Source organism: Astatotilapia calliptera, chromosome 12, assembly GCF_964374335.1.
Source record: "Astatotilapia calliptera chromosome 12, fAstCal68.1, whole genome shotgun sequence".
Taxonomy (NCBI): domain Eukaryota; kingdom Metazoa; phylum Chordata; class Actinopteri; order Cichliformes; family Cichlidae; genus Astatotilapia; species Astatotilapia calliptera.
In genome coordinates, this window is record NC_137433.1 from 629,033 (window position 1) to 646,345 (window position 17,313).

A 17,313-nucleotide genomic window follows, 5' to 3' on the forward strand; every position below is an offset into this window, starting at 1 on the left:
ACCATCAGTAACACACTACAACGGCAGGGAATCAAATCCCGCAGTGCCAGACGTGTTCCGCTGCTGAAGCCAGTGCATGTCCAGGCCCGTCTGAAGTTTGCCAGAGAGCACATGGATGATACAGCAGAGGATTGGGAGAATGTCATGTGGTCAGATGAAACCAAAGTAGAACTTTTTGGTATAAACTCAACTCGTCGTGTTTGGAGGAAGAAGAATACTGAGTTGCATCCCAAGAACACCATACCTACTGTGAAGCATGGGGGTGGAAACATCATGCTATGGGGCTGTTTTTCTGCCAAGGGGACAGGACGACTGATCCGTGTTAAGGACAGAATGAATGGGGCCATGTATCGTGAGATTTTGAGCCAAAACCTCCTTCCATCAGTGAGAACTTTGAAGATGAAACGAGGCTGGGTCTTCCAACATGACAATGATCCAAAACACACCGCCCGGGCAACAAAGGAGTGGCTCCGTAAGAAGCATTTGAAAGTCCTGGAGTGGCCTAGCCAGTCTCCAGACCTCAACCCCATAGAAAATCTGTGGCGGGAGTTGAAAGTCCGTGTTGCTCGGCGACAGCCCCAAAACATCACTGCTCTCGAGAAGATCTGCATGGAGGAATGGGCCAAAATACCAGCTACTGTGTGTGCAAACCTGGTAAAGACCTATAGTAAACGTTTGACCTTTGTTATTGCCAACAAAGGTTATGTTACAAAGTATTGAGTTGTATTTTTGTTATTGACCAAATACTTATTTTCCACCCTGATTTACCAATAAATTCTTTACAAATCCTACCATGTGGATTCATGGATTTTTTTTCACATTCTGTCTCTCACAGTTGAAGTGTACCTCTGGTGCAAATTACTGACCTCTGTCATCATTTTAGGTGGGGGAACTTGCACAATCGGTGGCTGACTAAATACTTTTTTGCCCCACTGTATGTCTTAGATCTACGGACACAGCCAAAACATATTGCTTGTATAATGCTGTATTCTCTCCCAGCTTACCATTTTCTCACAATCAAAGATTAAGGATTGTGTTTTTATAGCACGTAGTAAACTATCCCCTTTTCTTCTAGGCCTTGTTGTGTGTATCTCACAAGTCAAATTATACATTAGTGATACCAAAAACATTTTGAATTTCATTTATAACCGAGATGCCAAGCTGATATCAGACATCTTATGCTCACCAGGAGCATATGTGTGATATGTGATTGGTAGCGGGCGAAGTTAGGCACGCCTATGAGGCGGAGTTGGTCTCGGGCACAAAGTTTCAAAAAAGAGGTAAGCATCACTCGGGAGCTGAGACGAGGCGAGTAAGACGGACAATTTAGGCTGTGCGCTGGATGTGAGAAGTTAGGAGTGCTGTGAGTTTGGAGGAAGACACAGGGTTTTTTCAGGAGAACACTGTTAACTTGCCTGAGGTTTGGGGGATAGATGGGAGATGCTGGGGGGTTTTCGGGATCGTGAGAGTTTGTGACTCGGACTTTGATTGTAAATTTCCTAGTTCGTATTAAACAAATGGAAATAAATAGTAATAAAGCTTTCCATCGGGGCATGCAGCCTGTATCTCCATTCTAAATATTACAAAAGCACAAGATTAACTAAGCACTAAGAACTATGGTTTAACACACACACACACACACACACACACACACACACACACACACACACACACGACATTTTTGGCCATAAAAAAATAAACTTCTTTTGGCTTAAAAATTGCATTTTTTTAAAAATATTTTTAATAATCAAATAATTTTTGAATTATTGAATGAGTTATGAAATATGATCATTTTAATAATAGTTTTATTAATATGATAATTTCATGTTATTAAAAATGTTATTAATAATTTTATTAATAACATATTTTTATGACTGCCATTTGTTTTATTACGTCCTTTATTACTCATAAATCATTTTATCGTGGGTCATAAATCACTCATTTGAAGGGGTATAACATCCCTCCTCATATGCACTTTAGCTAGTGTAACTTGAACTAAATATATTTTTAAGAGAATCTGTTAAACTCAGCTTCTGAAAGACACAAAGGCTCAGCTAAAAGGCCGTGTAAGTGAAGGAAAGTCCAACCTGTGTGGGAAAGAGCCCCCTTCTGCTCGAAACTGTCTGATTCGTCCCACTTGAAAATAGACTAACACTCTTTAATTAAAAAACAAACAAACAAAAACACAACGTGACTGGACTCGGCTGATTTGCAGATTTTTTTATCCCACCCAAAAAAAAGAATCAGTAGAGAAAACAGAAAATATTACATGCAAGTGGGCTTAGAGCATCTTTTGATTTGAAATGCACCAGGCCCAGTAACATTAATGTCATGGCCTTAATACTGTGAGGCAGACACCTTACAGTACTGCAGAGGATCCTCATGAATAGACGATTCCTATGAGCAAGCAGTCGGTGACCGTGGGGAGGATGAACTCTGTTTTAACAGGAAGCGAGCTTCAGATAAATTCAGGATGAAGTTAGTTTCCACTTGCAGGTGCACCAGTTAATGTCACAGCCAGACAACTTCTCACTGGATTCATATGTGCTTATTGTGCTGAACTGATCCGTGCTCTTAGAGAGTCTGGCAGGTCAAAGTAAATCCTGCTCGTGGCAAACTCTTCTCTGTAGGGCAGCAAGTCCTGCAGTGAGAACTCATCACTGTGGCCCGTCCACACAGTTAGAGTGTACCTGTCAATGTCAAGGAAAAAAAGGTATTAACATATGTCAGAATGGTTTTGGAAACTCCGTCCATTTGACTTTATTCTGATTTTTTCAACTTTATTGTAACAACAGATGAAAATCTAACTTTGTGGCATTGAAACATTAAAATGGTCCAATGAAATCACAACTATGAGACGAGTGTGGATCGAGTTAAACTGTGATGCACACATGCTTCTGTCCAGTGATGACACTTTCTCTCTCACTGCTTGGCAGGCAGAGATCTTATCGAAGAAGCTAAAAGGACAGTTTATGATTATATGGTAACATAACGCTTCAGCTGTGTCCCACACCAATGTGTGAGAAGTAAAAAGGAGAAACTACTGTGACTGCTTGCAGCCTACTGACTACCTCTGATCCACAATGAGGCTAATTAGACGAATACAGTGTTTGCTGATTTTGATTTGCTCTCCTTTACTGATATCGAGCATATATATGGCTTCTTCAGACAACCAGGAGACAGCAAAGAAGCCACTGCATGTTTGTGGTGTTGTTCTGAGAAAAAGGTCCGATGTGGCCGACATTCACCTGTCTGACTGCTTCAGCAGCCATGTCAGCTGGGAGAAGGACTTGGCCAGCAGAGCTGCACGTACTGGGAATGTTACGGGATGTTTAAGGTCTCTACAGATCTTCTCCATCATATGAACCATATCCCAGCTGTAGCCTGAACAAAAGAGAAACAAAACATAAACGTGTTATGTGAGATGTGTCACTATGGTCTGCTGAGGACTCACTGACTCTCGTTCTAACCTCACTCAGGAAGTGCTCTCAGGTGAGACAGGCACATGGTCCCACAGTTCCCAGTATAACAGCCAGGCATTCTTGCCTTCTTCCCCATGAAAACTCACCATGAGCTCCTTAGTGGTTCTGGACCAACATTAGCCACCTGACTGCTGGCTGACTCGGCTGTCAAGGTAGTCCATGAACATGGGTTCTTCTAGTGTCAGGATGAACTCTTATGTTGCATGCATGTATTTTCCTGGTGAGAATTTTATTTTTACTCTGCCAAGATGGTGTCAAAGAGACGGATGTTGTCCAAGACATGGAGGATGCTGGACAACACCTCCCACCCACTCCGTGATGTGCTGAGCATGCTCAATCAGAGACAGATTTATCCAAATGAGACAGAAAATAGTTCCTGCCTGTGGCTACGTCCATCTAATGTGCAGCAACAGCTGCACATCCTCTACAAAGGAGAGTGTAAGAGGGCATCTCAATTTCAGCTTTATCTACACTCTCTTCCATGTGAGATAATGGGATATTTATTTATTTATTAGAACTATTGTGTAATATACTGTAATTTTTTATTGGTACTGTAACTTGTTAGTTACTGTCCTTACTGTCTTGGAGCAACTGTGACTGCAAAGTTTCCTCTTGCATTGATAAAGTATTCTGAGTCTCCTCACTGTTCGGGTACCTAAAGGCACTGAGCTGCTGCACCACCTGCCCTTTGACCTCCAGGTGCTGAAACAGCGTGTGAGTTGTATTTGCTGACAACATGCTGCCAGGCTATTAGAGTCGGGTGCACCACCATGTTGTCTGCATATTTGAGAACTGTCATACTGTCCATATTACAGGTTATATTATACGTGTAGAGACTACATCTCCATCACCCCTCAGGTCTATTGAGGACGCAAGATCCTCAGCTCTGGATACGCGGGCCCATGCGAACCTAGAACTCCCCTAGGGTGGACACAAAGCTATATATAACAGAGTTGTTGATTTAAACAACTCTGTTATTTAAATCAATAATAACATGAAGAGGGTTTTGTGTTTCTCAGCCTAGAACAACTACAATCTCATTTTCTGGGTTTAAGAGAGGAGAGTTTAAAACCAGAGAGAGGAGGTGTCTTATTTAAGCAGTGTCGCGCTGACCTAGTAGGTGTGGCTGTTACTCCTCTCTTCCTCCTCCTGCCCACTACCTGCTCTGTGCTGCTGCTTGCACATGGCTGCTGATTAGACCTTGTGTGCAATCTACAACTAAGCGCGGCCTGGTGCGTGCCGCTCCGCCAGGTGAGCTGAATTAGAGCAATCAAGGGCTGGCGTGCCTAGTAGACCTTAAAATGCATGCAGCAGCCATTTGACCCGGGTGCGACATACTGAGAGGACAGCAAACAAAGCACAATCCACTTTCCACTGTGAGGAAGACTTTGAGCTAGACAGGCTATCGGTAAGCTCTTGGACTCATATTTGCTGCTTCTATGTTGGGGAACTATGGAAGCTCAATTGTGGAAATGTATTTATGCTTTGGGAAATAGTTACTGCATTTAAGTTTAAAAAACTATATTGATATTAAAATGAATGTTTAAGTTTGAATAAATTGTTTATGTAGATAGTGTTTCCCACATTTATTTTATTAATACTAAAAATAGTTACCCCAAATCCTTGGTTAAATCTTAAAACTAGTGTAAATATGTTTGGTTTAATTTAAGGAAAATAATTCTTTGTAAAAGAAAATCCTTGGTTAAAGTCTTTATTAAAATATTTGCAAACTCTAAAATGTATACTTTAAAAATGTAATTGTTTATAAAAAGTGTAAAATGCAAGGTAGACACTTTGTGTATTTAAGAACCACAGTTTATTTCATCTTCGTTGTGTGAAATTACTCAGCTCTGTGATTAAAAACCAATGAATGTAAAACTAACTTAAACTGGGTTAAATGATGATTTAGACAAAAGTATTTAGCTTTAGCTATGTTAAATGGCTTTACTAAAGTGTATATATTTTTGTTATTTCATTTGTATTCTGTATAATGCATTTAATTTATCTGAATGAACACTAGCATCCCCAGGCTTCTACCTTTCTACCTATAAAACCCGAGAGCAGTCAAATGGTGGAAGTGGAAGCTAAATTGGCTAGTCATTCATATGTATATTAGGTCGTTACCTAGGAATTCTGGAGGGAGGGGAGTGGGGGTGAGTGATTGAGGGGGTGGGGGAGCTGCTAAAAGCTGTGAACTTCCTTTTGTGTTTCATCTTGATGCATTCTCAATCATCCAGGGAAATAAATCTCCAAAAGTCACCAACTTGGAGTGTTTCAGTTTGCCATCTTAGGGAGAAATCAACACACATGGGTGTATGTCCTTTGTTGCTGAGATTTATTGATAAAAACAGTACAAAAAACCAACCATTTGTACACATATTTACAAATGGCCTGCTGAGTGGTGCATGGAGCATGTTCATTGGTTCATGGACCTCCCTGAACTAATGGCATTTATTGCAATTGTCATCTTGCGGGGGGTTAACAGGGTTCCATCTCTAAATGACTGCTGGTCAGCAAACCTGGGAAACCCACAGATAATTGGAACTATGGCACGAAACCGCTTCCAAAACATCATGCAACACCTACGCTTTGATGACAAGTCCACCCGCAGTGATCGAGCAAAGACTGATAAGTTCGCTGCAATTTCCAGTGTGTGGGGATCATTTGTCACCAACTGCATCACGTGCTACAACCCTGGTCTACATATCACCGTTGATGAACAGCTTTTCCCATCAAAGACTCGGTGCTGTTTCCTGCAGTATATTGCAAGTAAACCGGACAAGTTTGGGATCAAGTTTTGGGTGGCTTGCGACCTAAAATCCAAGTACATTTGCAATGTCTTCCCATATCTTGGCAAGGATCCCAGTCGTCCCACTGGGGAGAGACTTTCTGAAAATGTAGTAATGAGGCTGATGGAACCATTCCTAGACAAGGGCAGAAATGTTACCACGGACAATTTTTTTCACATCGCTTTCACTGGCACAAAAACTTCTTGGACGGAAAACCACCATCCTCGGCACAGTCAACAGGATTCGCAGGGGAATTCCTCAATCCACTAGACAGACAGATCGCAATGTATTCACCACTCAGGTATGTTGCAGGTCTTTTGTGGTTCTATGTTTATGTGTTTCATTGTGTGTAAAAGGGCTATGAAAATAACAATTTATCTTATTTCTTAGGTGTTTTCAACCTCTGCTGCCACGCTGACGGCGTATGCGGCCAAACGGAAGAAGACAGTCTATATTCTTAGCAGCATGCACAGCGTGGTTCAGACTGATAACACCACCAAAAGGAAGCCAAACACGGTCACCCTTTACAACAAAACAAAGTGTGGCGTGGATGTGATGGACCAGATGGTTCGGGAGTACACTGTCCGCAAAGGAACACGGCGCTGGCCAGTCGCCGTGTTTTATAACATGATTGACATGGCAGCACTGAATGCACATGTGCTGTATCAAGCATGCACCGGGACGAAGGAAAGACGGGTGGACTTCCTGGTGGCGCTTGCAACAGAGTTGGCTCACTCTCATGTAGCTGCGAAGAAGGCAAGAAAAGATCAGTTGCTTCGGGCAGAACCCTCCACACCGAGCCCTGGAAAAAGAGCCACGTGTCAGGTCAAACACAAATGCAAGAAAAATCAGGCCACTGTGCGATGTGTTCACTGCTACAGGTACACATGTGGTAAATGCAGACGACAGATACCGTGGCAGTGCCAGGATTGTGAGTGATTGCTGAAAATGTTGAAATGTACTCACTCACTTTTTATCATTATTTGTAAATATGTGTACAAATGGTTTTTTTGTACTGTTTTCATCAATAAATGTCAGCAACAAAGGACATGTGTTGATTTCTCCCTAAGATGGCAAACTGAAACACTCCACTCCCAAACCCCCTCAATCACTCACCCCCACTCCCCTCCCTCCAGAATTCCTAAGTAACGACCTAATATACATATGACTCCAGCATTTGACTGACTGCTCTCCGGCTTTTAAAGGTAGAAACCCAAAATGACTGCTCTCCGGGGGTCTAAGTGTATTAATGAAATGTTCTTTATTTTTTTTGTGTTGAAAGGTTTTTCACCTACCTACCTATCCACTATCTAACTAGCTGTTCAAAATAAAGTGAGTGAAACCCAAAGTCTGGTCTTTTTCAAGTGTGGGCACCTCACAGACAGAACACTTGACAAGCAGTGATAAGAATGATGAACATGTCTCTCAGTGTGTCACTTGCAGATGGGGAAATAGACCTGGATCAATTTCCCACATGCAGCGGTCGGAAGAAAATTATAGGTTAACATCTTTAGAAACACTCGGGCCGAGTTTTGACTGAATTGTTTACAGCTTCACTTCTGTGTTAATTGCCCCTTGGGGATAAATAAAGTCTTTCTGATTCCTCATCCTGAAAAGCGAGCTCCAAGGACGCTAACTTCTCCTTGAAGACAAGAAATGCAGTTCCAGAAAGCAACAACATGGCAGTCCAAGAGACAACAGCAGTCTTGAGCAGAGAGACCCAGCAGCAGCAGTACAGGGAGTGCAGAATTATTAGGCAAATGAGTATTTTGTCCACATCATCCTCTTCATGCATGTTGTCTTACTCCAAGCTGTATAGGCTCGAAAGCCTACTACCAATTAAGCATATTAGGTGATGTGCATCTCTGTAATGAGAAGGGGTGTGGTCTAATAATAATAATGGATTGGATTTATATAGCGCTTTTCAAGGCACCCAAAGCGCTTTACAATACCACTATTCATTCACTCTCACATTCATACACTGGTGGAGGCAAGCTACAGTTGTAGCCACAGCTGCCCTGGGGCAGACTGACAGAAGCGAGGCTGCCATATCGCGCCATCGGCCCCTCTGGCCAACACCAGTAGGCAAGTAGGGTAAAGTGTCTTGCCCAGGGACACAACGACCAGGACAGAGAGCCCAGGGATCGGCGACCTTCCGGTTACAGATGCGATTCCCAACCCCCTGAGCCACGGTCGCCCTTTAGGACCGTGACATCAACACCCTATATCAGGTGTGCATAATTATTAGGCAGCGTCCTTTCCTTTGGCAAAATGGGTCAAAAGAAGGACTTGACAGACTCAAATAGTGAGATATCTTGCAGAGGGATGCAGCAGTCTCAAAATTGCAAAGCTTCTGAAGCGTGATCATCGAACAATCAAGCGTTTCATTCAAAATAGTCAACAGGGTCGCAAGAAGCGTGTGGAAAAACCAAGGCGCAAAATAACTGCCCATGAACTGAGAAAAGTCAAGCGTGCAGCTGCCAAGATGCCACTTGCCACCAGTTTGGCCATATTTCAGAGCTGCAACATCACTGGAGTGCCCAAAAGCACAAGGTGTGCAATACTCAGAGACATGGCCAAGGTAAGAAAGGCTGAAAGACGACCACCACTGAACAAGACACACAAGCTGAAACGTCAAGACTGGGCCAAGAAATATCTCAAGACTGGTTTTTCTAAGGTTTTATGGACTGATGAAATGAGAGAGTCTTGATGGGCCAGATGGATGGGCCCGTGGCTGGATTGGTAAAGGGCAGATAGCTCCAGTCCCACTCAGACGCCAGCAAGGTGGAGGTGGAGTACTGGTTTGGGCTGGTATCATCAAAGATGAGCTTGTGGGGCCTTTTCGGGTTGAGGATGGAGTCAAGCTCAACTCCCAGTCCTACTGCCAGTTTCTGGAAGACACCTTCTTCAAGCAGTGGTACAGGAAGAAGTCTGCATCCTTCAAGAAAAACATGATTTTCATGCAGGACAATGCTCCATCACACGCGTCCAAGTACTCCACAGCGGGTCTGGCAAGAAAGGGTATAAAAGAAGAAAAACTAATGACATGGCCTCCTTGTTCACCTGATCTGAACCCCATTGAGAACCTGTGGTCCATCATCAAATGTGAGATTTACAAGGAGGTGCCTCAGGAAAACGGGTAGCAACACACATCAGCTTTTAATTTCATGTCTAAGATTTTTGCTCAAGTTTTGCAATCACTTGGCATTAAACATCAGAAATCTAGTGCCTATCATCCGGAGTCACAAGGTGCGCTTGAGCGGTTTCATCAGACGTTGAAATTTTGCCTTGAGTCTGAAAAGGAGTGGGATGAGGGGTTGCCGCTGCTCCTTTTAGCTGTGAGGGAAAGCGTGCAGGAGTCGCTAGGATTTAGCCCTGTTGAGCTGGTGTTCGGTCACACAGTGCGTGGCCCGTTGCGACTGCTCAAGGAGAACTTCCTGTCTGACACAGATGCTCCTAAGGAAATTTGTTAGATTATGTGAGTTCTTTTAGAGAGCGTTTGCATAAGGCATGTGCAATCGCACACAATGCTCTCGTTGCAGCGCAGGGTAAGATGAAGAGGAAGTTTGATGTGAAAGCTGTGCAGAGGAAATTTGAGGCTGGTGATAAAGTTTTAACACTTCTACCGGTCCCTGGATCTTCCCTCCAGGCAAAGTTCAGTGGTCCGTATACGGTGCAGGCGAAATTGAGTGACACGGATTATGTCATTGACACCCCAGAGCGAAGGAAAAAGTGTCGTGTGTGTCATATTAATATGATGAAGCCCTACTTTGCTGGTGGTGTGTCAACAGTTGCGACTGTGGGGGTGCCAGGTTCCGAAGCCCAGTATGACCCAGTAGGTGATGATTTGGTTTTCGGTTGTGCTGTGGGCTGCGCACGACTTAGGAATTCTGAAATTCTATGTGATTTAAGGTCATATTTAACTGAGGTAGATGATGATGTCCGAAATGACGTGTGTCGGTTGATTGAGAATCATCCTAATCTTTTCTCGGACACTCCATCCTGTACCACCGTGTTGGAGCATGATATCGATGTGGGGGACCATCCTCCAATCAAACAACATGCCTACCAGGTGAATCCCACTAAACGTGCTCTTTCCCAGACAGAAGTCTCTTATCTGTTGGAAAATTGTCTTGCTGTCCCTAGCCCTAGTGCGTGGAGTTCCCCGTGTCTCCTAGTGCCTAAAGCGGATAAGACCCCACGGTTTTGTACAGATTTTCGGAAGGTGAACAGTGTGACCAAACCTGACTCCTATCCTCTTCCCAGAATGGAGGATTGTGTCAATAGTAACGAACGTCACAGAACCGACCCTAAGCTGGACTTGTTAAAGGGCTATTGGCAAGTTCCTCTAACATCACGTGCGGCCGAGATCTCTGCTTTTGTTACTCCTGACCATTTTCTCCAGTACACTGTCATGCCTTTCGGGTTGCGCAACGCTCCCGCCACATTCCAACGGCTCATGAATATCGTGCTGGGCGGCGTCCGCAAGTGTGAACATGACTGTCCAAAACATCTAGAAAGGAGATGTCTTTGATTTTGGGAAGGGGGGTGTTACGGCTGTGGCCATGAGGACCCTGTGTGGGCTGTTTTCTTTCTGTGTTTCTGTACTGTGCTTAAGACTCTTTCCAGGTCCCTCCCCTAATGAAGAGTAGTGAGCGGCTGATTGGACCATGGAGCGGGTGACTACCTTCAAAAAGCCGCTCTGACAGCTCCACAGAGAGAGGGAGAGAGAGTGGAGCGAGCGAGTAGCTTGGCAGCCGGCGCGGCCCTGACCCTGGTTTTCCCAGCCTGTACTTTTATTGTGTATTTGTGTGAGCGTGAACTGCTGGAGCCGCTCCTGGTGCATTAGCTGAGAGCTTAGGCACTCTTGGGCTGAAGCGGAAGGGGTGAGCCGCCTTTTCTTTTGGAATCGTTTTCTCCTGTTTTCTGGGTTAGGGAGCGAAGGATAGCGCTGTCATTTGTTTGTTCTGTTTCTTTCCTAGGGTTTAGTTAGTTTTCTTTGGTGGGACTTAGTTGGTTTTGTTTATTATTTTGGCCTGGGCTCACCCTGGAGCTATGCTTCTTTTCCTTAAATAAAATCACCTTTTTACTCACAACTGGTTTGGGATGTTTGGCTTGGGAACCAGGGCGGGGATTTGTCTCTCTCTCTCCTCCAACCTTATGTGCGTCCCTACACGCCTAGACTAAGGGCGTAACAGGAGGGAAAACAGTACACCTCTCTGAACAGTGTCTGGGAGGCTGTGGTTGCTGCTGCACGCAATGTTGATGGAGAACAGATCAAAACACTGACAGAATCCATGGATGGCAGGCTTTTGAGTGTCCTTGCAAAGAAAGGTGGCTATATTGGTCTCTGATTTGTTTTTGTTTTTGAATGTCAGAAATGTATATTTGTGAATGTGGAGATGTTATATTGGTTTCACTGGTAAAAATAAATAATTGAAATGGGTATATATTTGTTTTTTGTTAAGTTGCCTAATAATTATGCACAGTAATAGTCACCTGCACACACAAATATCCCCCTAAAATAGCTAAAACTAAAAAACTAAAAACTACTTCCAAAAACATTCAGCTTTGATATTAATGAGTTTTTTGGGTTCATTGAGAACATGGTTGTTGTTCAAGAATAAAATGATTCCTCAAAAATACAACTTGCCTAATAATTCTGCACTCCCTGTATGTGCAAAACGGCATCTGAGAGAAAGGGAACCCATCTTCTGATTGGATGGATGGACATGCGTTTCCAGCAAGCTGCAACTTCACTGTGTGTGACTGGTCTTTGAGAAGACTGTCTGAGTTTGACATTTTCCATGTTTGGAGTGAAATGGCAATGAACGAGACAGTGGGGACTGCACAGGACAAAGCTGAAGCTGGAATGCTGCAAGGGGGAGAGGAGATCAAAGTGGACAGAGCAGGTGAGGACCCAGAGGAATGCTGTTGTTTAGAGTGGGAAATTAAATTTGGGTTGGCGAACCTGGGAGGAAAATGACTGCTTTAAGTGGGAAAATTGAGAAGGAGTCTAAGACACTGCAGAGAGAAAGGTACACAAAATCACACACAGAAAATGCATTAACCATACTAACACATACAATGAAACTCATGAAGACCAGACAGCATCTTCAGCATGTTACTGTTTGTCATCTTGTCCAGTTCACTTAGTAAGATGAGAAGTGATACATAGACCACTGGACTGATATTATAGTAGGACAGATGATTAAATTATAGCAGGGGCAAACAGAATGCTGAAGAGGGGTCTGAATGAGTGAGGCTAATAGGTTGTTGAGTTTCTTGTTTCTGATGTGTGGAGGAAAGTTTTAACATGGCACACACCTGATTACATCAGAAGAAACTCGTGATCTAATAAGACATTAGGGTTATTTTGTGAGGTGTGTGGCTGATGGATGCTTTGAGATAATCTCTGTCGTTTGAGAGATCTGCACGATTAGAACAGAAAGCGCTATACAACATGTTGTCGGGAAAACGGTCGCAAAGTGAGCTTTTCCATATTAAAATGGGCTCGGGGGAAAGCCACTTATTTGGGACAATCAGAGAGCAAGTCCCGGTTTAAAAGGATTCTTTTTACTTTCTAAAGTGGCGTCATATTGCTGAAAGTGGGAACGAAATGCGACAAGATGTAAATGCTACTATCAGCAATGAATAATAAAAAAAATGGGGAACTGACTGGACTGACAAAAGTTTGACAGAAGTTGACTGACTTAGCACCAACATGCAGGATTGCACCTCCACCCAGATGTGAAGGGTGGATGTATGGATGTGTGTTTCTTTATTGCAGGAGCAGGAGGATGACAGAGACCAGAGGGGGAGATTTTAGGGTCACATGAGAGTGTGGGCCCTGCAGACTTTAACCTTTAACTGCTACTTTTCTGGGTAACTGATGTTGTGTGAGGAAACTGTGTTTACATCCTGTGTGTTGGTTATGCTATTACACTGTGTTGTTGAGAAAATGTTGAATGTTACAGCAGGGAAATGAGCATTCAATGTGAGACACATACTGTGTTGAAACCAATGTCACTCTTTTCACGGCAGATTGTTAACTTTCTGGCCTTTTACAGCACCTCTGGAATCTGGTGACCCATGCCTGACCTCCAGGATGCTGCTGCTGATGTTTGTTTCTCTCTAAGAGCGCTTGTGGAGGATTCAGCACAGACAGACAAGTGACAACAGAGCAGATGTGCAGTGATTATAGAACATTTTAGTGTTCGGCTCATTATCTGACCATCATTGAGCTCATAGAGGTAAAATAAGTGAGTGACATTGCTTAAGGAAAGCGTCATGGTCCTGAGTCTCCTGACTCAGTGTTTTGTGTTTCTTTATGCTTTTGTTTATCCTGAGTATGTACTCCGTTATGATTTGCATTTGTTAGGTTTGTGTTCTGTGCCTGCCCTGGTCCCACTTCTGTGTTCCACGGTGTTCTGTTCCTCCGTCTGCGTCTCTCTGCCCCGCACCCCGTTTCTTATGATCTCAGGTTTGTCATTTAGTTTACCCAGTTCAGGTTTCTCCAGTCATTTGTCATTCCTCACTGCCTGTTTTGTCTTTCCATTACTGGTAAATAAACGTCACTAGCATTATCATCTACTGCCTGCATTTTGGGTCCTTTCTCCCTCCAACACCACACGGCTCACCTCGGCAGCCGTGACAGAAAGTCAATGATTAGAGTAGTGTGGAATAAGCACAGCACAAATTCTATTCAAAGCAAAAAATAAAGACCTGCCAAGAAATATTCAGAGTATGGTTTTTTTGAAAGAAGGAAGTTATAATTTAAGGGGTTTTTGTAACTTCAAAACAATGAAGGTACGTACTACAAGAAAAGGCTTTTGTGTTTCTGTTCATGGAGTGAAACTATGGAACAGTCTGAAAATGGAATTAAAGCAACGTCCAAACATAAAACTGTTCAAAAAGAGTTATAAAAATATGATCTTTTTGAACTATAAAGAAAAGGAAAATATTGAAATTAATTGAATGTCTCTATTTAAAAAAAAACAAAAAAAAAAACAAACTCATGATGTGATATTATAGTATATAGTATATCAGAAATTTGTTCACTATTTTTATTACAAATTATATCAGTAAGGAAGCTGACTAAATATTAACTGATAATTTATGGTAAAGGGGTGGGATTAAATAAAGTGTTTACTTCCTCCCTTTCAACATGTAAATTAATCAGAATGGTTTTTTTTGTATGTATTTTTTTCTCTCTTATTTTCTTTTCTAAATGTACCTGTATATTGTTCACATGTTGAAATAAATTACCAATCAATCAAACACATGGGATGATCCATGATTTGGAGAAATTATGGTGATAGTTGTGGTTTAATGATTTGGAATAAACTGTGTTGACACTTGTCTCTGTGGCGCTGAGTGCTTTATTATTATGAGCTACAGTTGCTTGCAATTGTGAAGTTTGTTTTAACTTACAGAGTTTGTCTTACAGGCAATAATGACAGTCTGTTAAGTTGAACAGACTTAACATTTAACCATTGGCTAATGTTTTTCCTTAATACAGGGTAGTGTTATGATCCAGTGATGTGTTTGTTTTGTGTTACTCCTCCCACCAGAGGATGGCTGTGGGTATCTTTCCCCTTTTTTTTTTCCTAGGAGGTGGACACCTGGGCGTGGCTGTTAGGGATCTGGGTGGAATCTCTGCCTATCCTCGGATTGGATAATTGATGGATCACCTCCAGTATTTAACTACCGGATGACAGCCACCTGGCCCCTCTCCCCGAACCTCCACCACTTAACCAAGAACCTGTGTGTTGATTTACTGCAGTGTAGAGTTTTCGTGTGTATGTCTGGCGTTATTATGTCCATTTTGTAAATAGCTGTAAATAGATTTGTCAAGTAGCGATCGTACGTTTTGTTCACTTCGTATATATCCTTCACTGCAGCAGCGTAGTAGGCGTGAGAAGCCATTTTTGTTGAATAAGTTTTCTCCTGTTTTCTCATTAGAAAGCTAGGTAAGTGAATTGTCTTTTGTTTGGTTTTTTTCACATTGTGTAGGGAAGCGCAGGGACCACGAGGGAGTTTTGTTTGTTATTTTTGGCATCGCTCACTGCCGAAGTAAATAAATGGCTGCTTAGCACTTTAAAAGGTATCATTGTTGGTGTTCTTGCTTGGGTGGGGTGTGGATGGGCAAACTTCTTGTTGTGTTTAATTACTTGCCTAGACTAAAAACGTAACATAATAGCTACTGGACTCCCAGTTCTGGCTGCACACATGAGGAAGTGCAGCAGATCGTTGTTCCGCAGTCATTCCGTCCCCAGGTCCTAAGCTTAGCACATGACCACATCATGTCCGGTCACTTGGGAATCACAAAAAACATACAACCGTGTCCTCCGTTACTTCTTCTGGCCTGGTCTCAAATCTGATGTTGTAAGATTCTGCCGCTCGTGCCACACATGTCAGCTTGCCGGTAAACCAAATCAGGTGATTCCAGCTGCGCCGTTAAAACCCATCCCAGTCATTGGGGAACCTTTCGAACATGTTATCGTTGATTGCGTTGGTCCTCTTCCAAAAACAAAGTCCGGAAACCAATACCTACTCACCATGATGTGTACTGCCACCCGTTATCCTGAGGCCATCCCGTTGCGCTCGTTAAAAACCCGTGGGATTGTGAAAGCACTAGTTAAGTTCTTCTCTACCTTTGGACTGCCTAAACGTATCCAAACGGATCAGGGCACAAACTTTATGTCTAAAATCTTTGCCCAGGTCATGACAGAGCTCGGTGTCACCCATCGCACTTCCAGCGCGTATCACCCGGAGAGTCAGGGTGCATTGGAAAGGTTCCACCAAACTCTGAAAAACATGCTTCGCAAGTTTTGCACTGAGTCTGGCCGTGAGTGGGATGAGGGGTTGCCACTGCTATTGTTCGCCGTCAGGGAGACATGCCAGGAGTCTTTGGGGTTCAGCCCAGCTGATTTAGTTTTTGGCCACACGGTGCGCGGTCCGCTACGTCTTTTGAAAGAGAGATTTCTCTCTGATAGACATCGTCCGAAAGAAAACATTCTGGACTATGTTAGTTTGTTTAAAGAGAGGCTGCATAATGCCTGTGACTTTGCTCGTGGCGCGCTAGCAAAGGCTCAGGTCAGAATGAAAACCCACTTTGATAGAAAGTCTGTAGCACGGATGTTTCGGTCAGGTGATCGCGTGTTGGTTTTCTTGCCTGTGGTTGGTTCACCCCTGCAGGCAAAGTTTTCCGGTCCGTATGTCATTGAGCGCAAACTAAGTGAAACTGACTATGTTGTGTTAACCCCTGATCGTAAGAAGAAAAGTCGCATCTGTCACATCAACATGTTGAAGGAATACATTGATCGCGAACGCGCTAGTCTGTCACCTGCTGTGTTACCTATTGTGTCGGTGTCCGTCTCTCAACCCTTATATAGTCCCTGCGATGATGGGTTGGAGGATAGGAACAGCTCTGTCTCTGGGGTGCGTCTTAGGAACTCTGAAATCTTGGCTGACTTGGATGCCTATTTAGCACATCTGTCTGATCCCGAAAAATCCGATGTCCGTGAGCTCATTAAAAATTACTCAACTCTTTTCGGTGATATCCCCACTCAAACGCATGTGCTAAGTCACGATATTGATGTGGGTGATCACAAGCCCATCAAGCAACATGCCTACAGAGTAAATCCCACTAAGCGTGCCATAATGCAGCAGGAAGTCCAGTATCTTCTCGACCATGGTTTTGCTCTTCCCAGTAATAGCTCTTGGAGCTCACCATCACTTCTCGTCCCAAAACCCGATCAAACCTCCCGTTTCTGTAATGACTTCCGAAAGGTAAATGCTGTTACAAAACCAGACTCTTTCCCACTCCCACGCATGGATGACTTGGTCGACCGTGTTGGATCAGCAACCTTCGTGACCAAGCTTGACCTCCTAAAGGGATACTGGCAGGTTCCGTTAACGGACCGTGCATCCGAAATCAGTGCCTTTGTTATGCCTGACCATTTTTTGCAGTATACCGTCATGCCGTTCGGGCTACGGAATGCCCCAGCCACCTTCCAGCGGCTGATGAACACTGTGCT

At 43.4% G+C, this 17,313-nt stretch overlaps 1 protein-coding gene across 1 annotated transcript in view; it reads right to left on the reverse strand.

Moving 5' to 3' along the window:
* Positions 1 to 2,205: 2,205 nt before the first annotated feature.
* fam151b (family with sequence similarity 151 member B) overlaps positions 2,206 to 17,313 on the reverse strand; it is a 30,023-nt gene continuing 14,915 nt past the window's right edge. Inside the window, exons 5-6 of the mRNA XM_026187903.2 lie at positions 3,249 to 3,384; positions 2,206 to 2,690 (exon numbers count right to left, since the gene is read on the reverse strand). Of these exons, the coding sequence (XP_026043688.1) occupies positions 2,549 to 2,690; positions 3,249 to 3,384 (278 nt within the window). The 3' untranslated portion in view covers positions 2,206 to 2,548. The remainder of the gene's footprint in view (positions 2,691 to 3,248; positions 3,385 to 17,313) is intronic.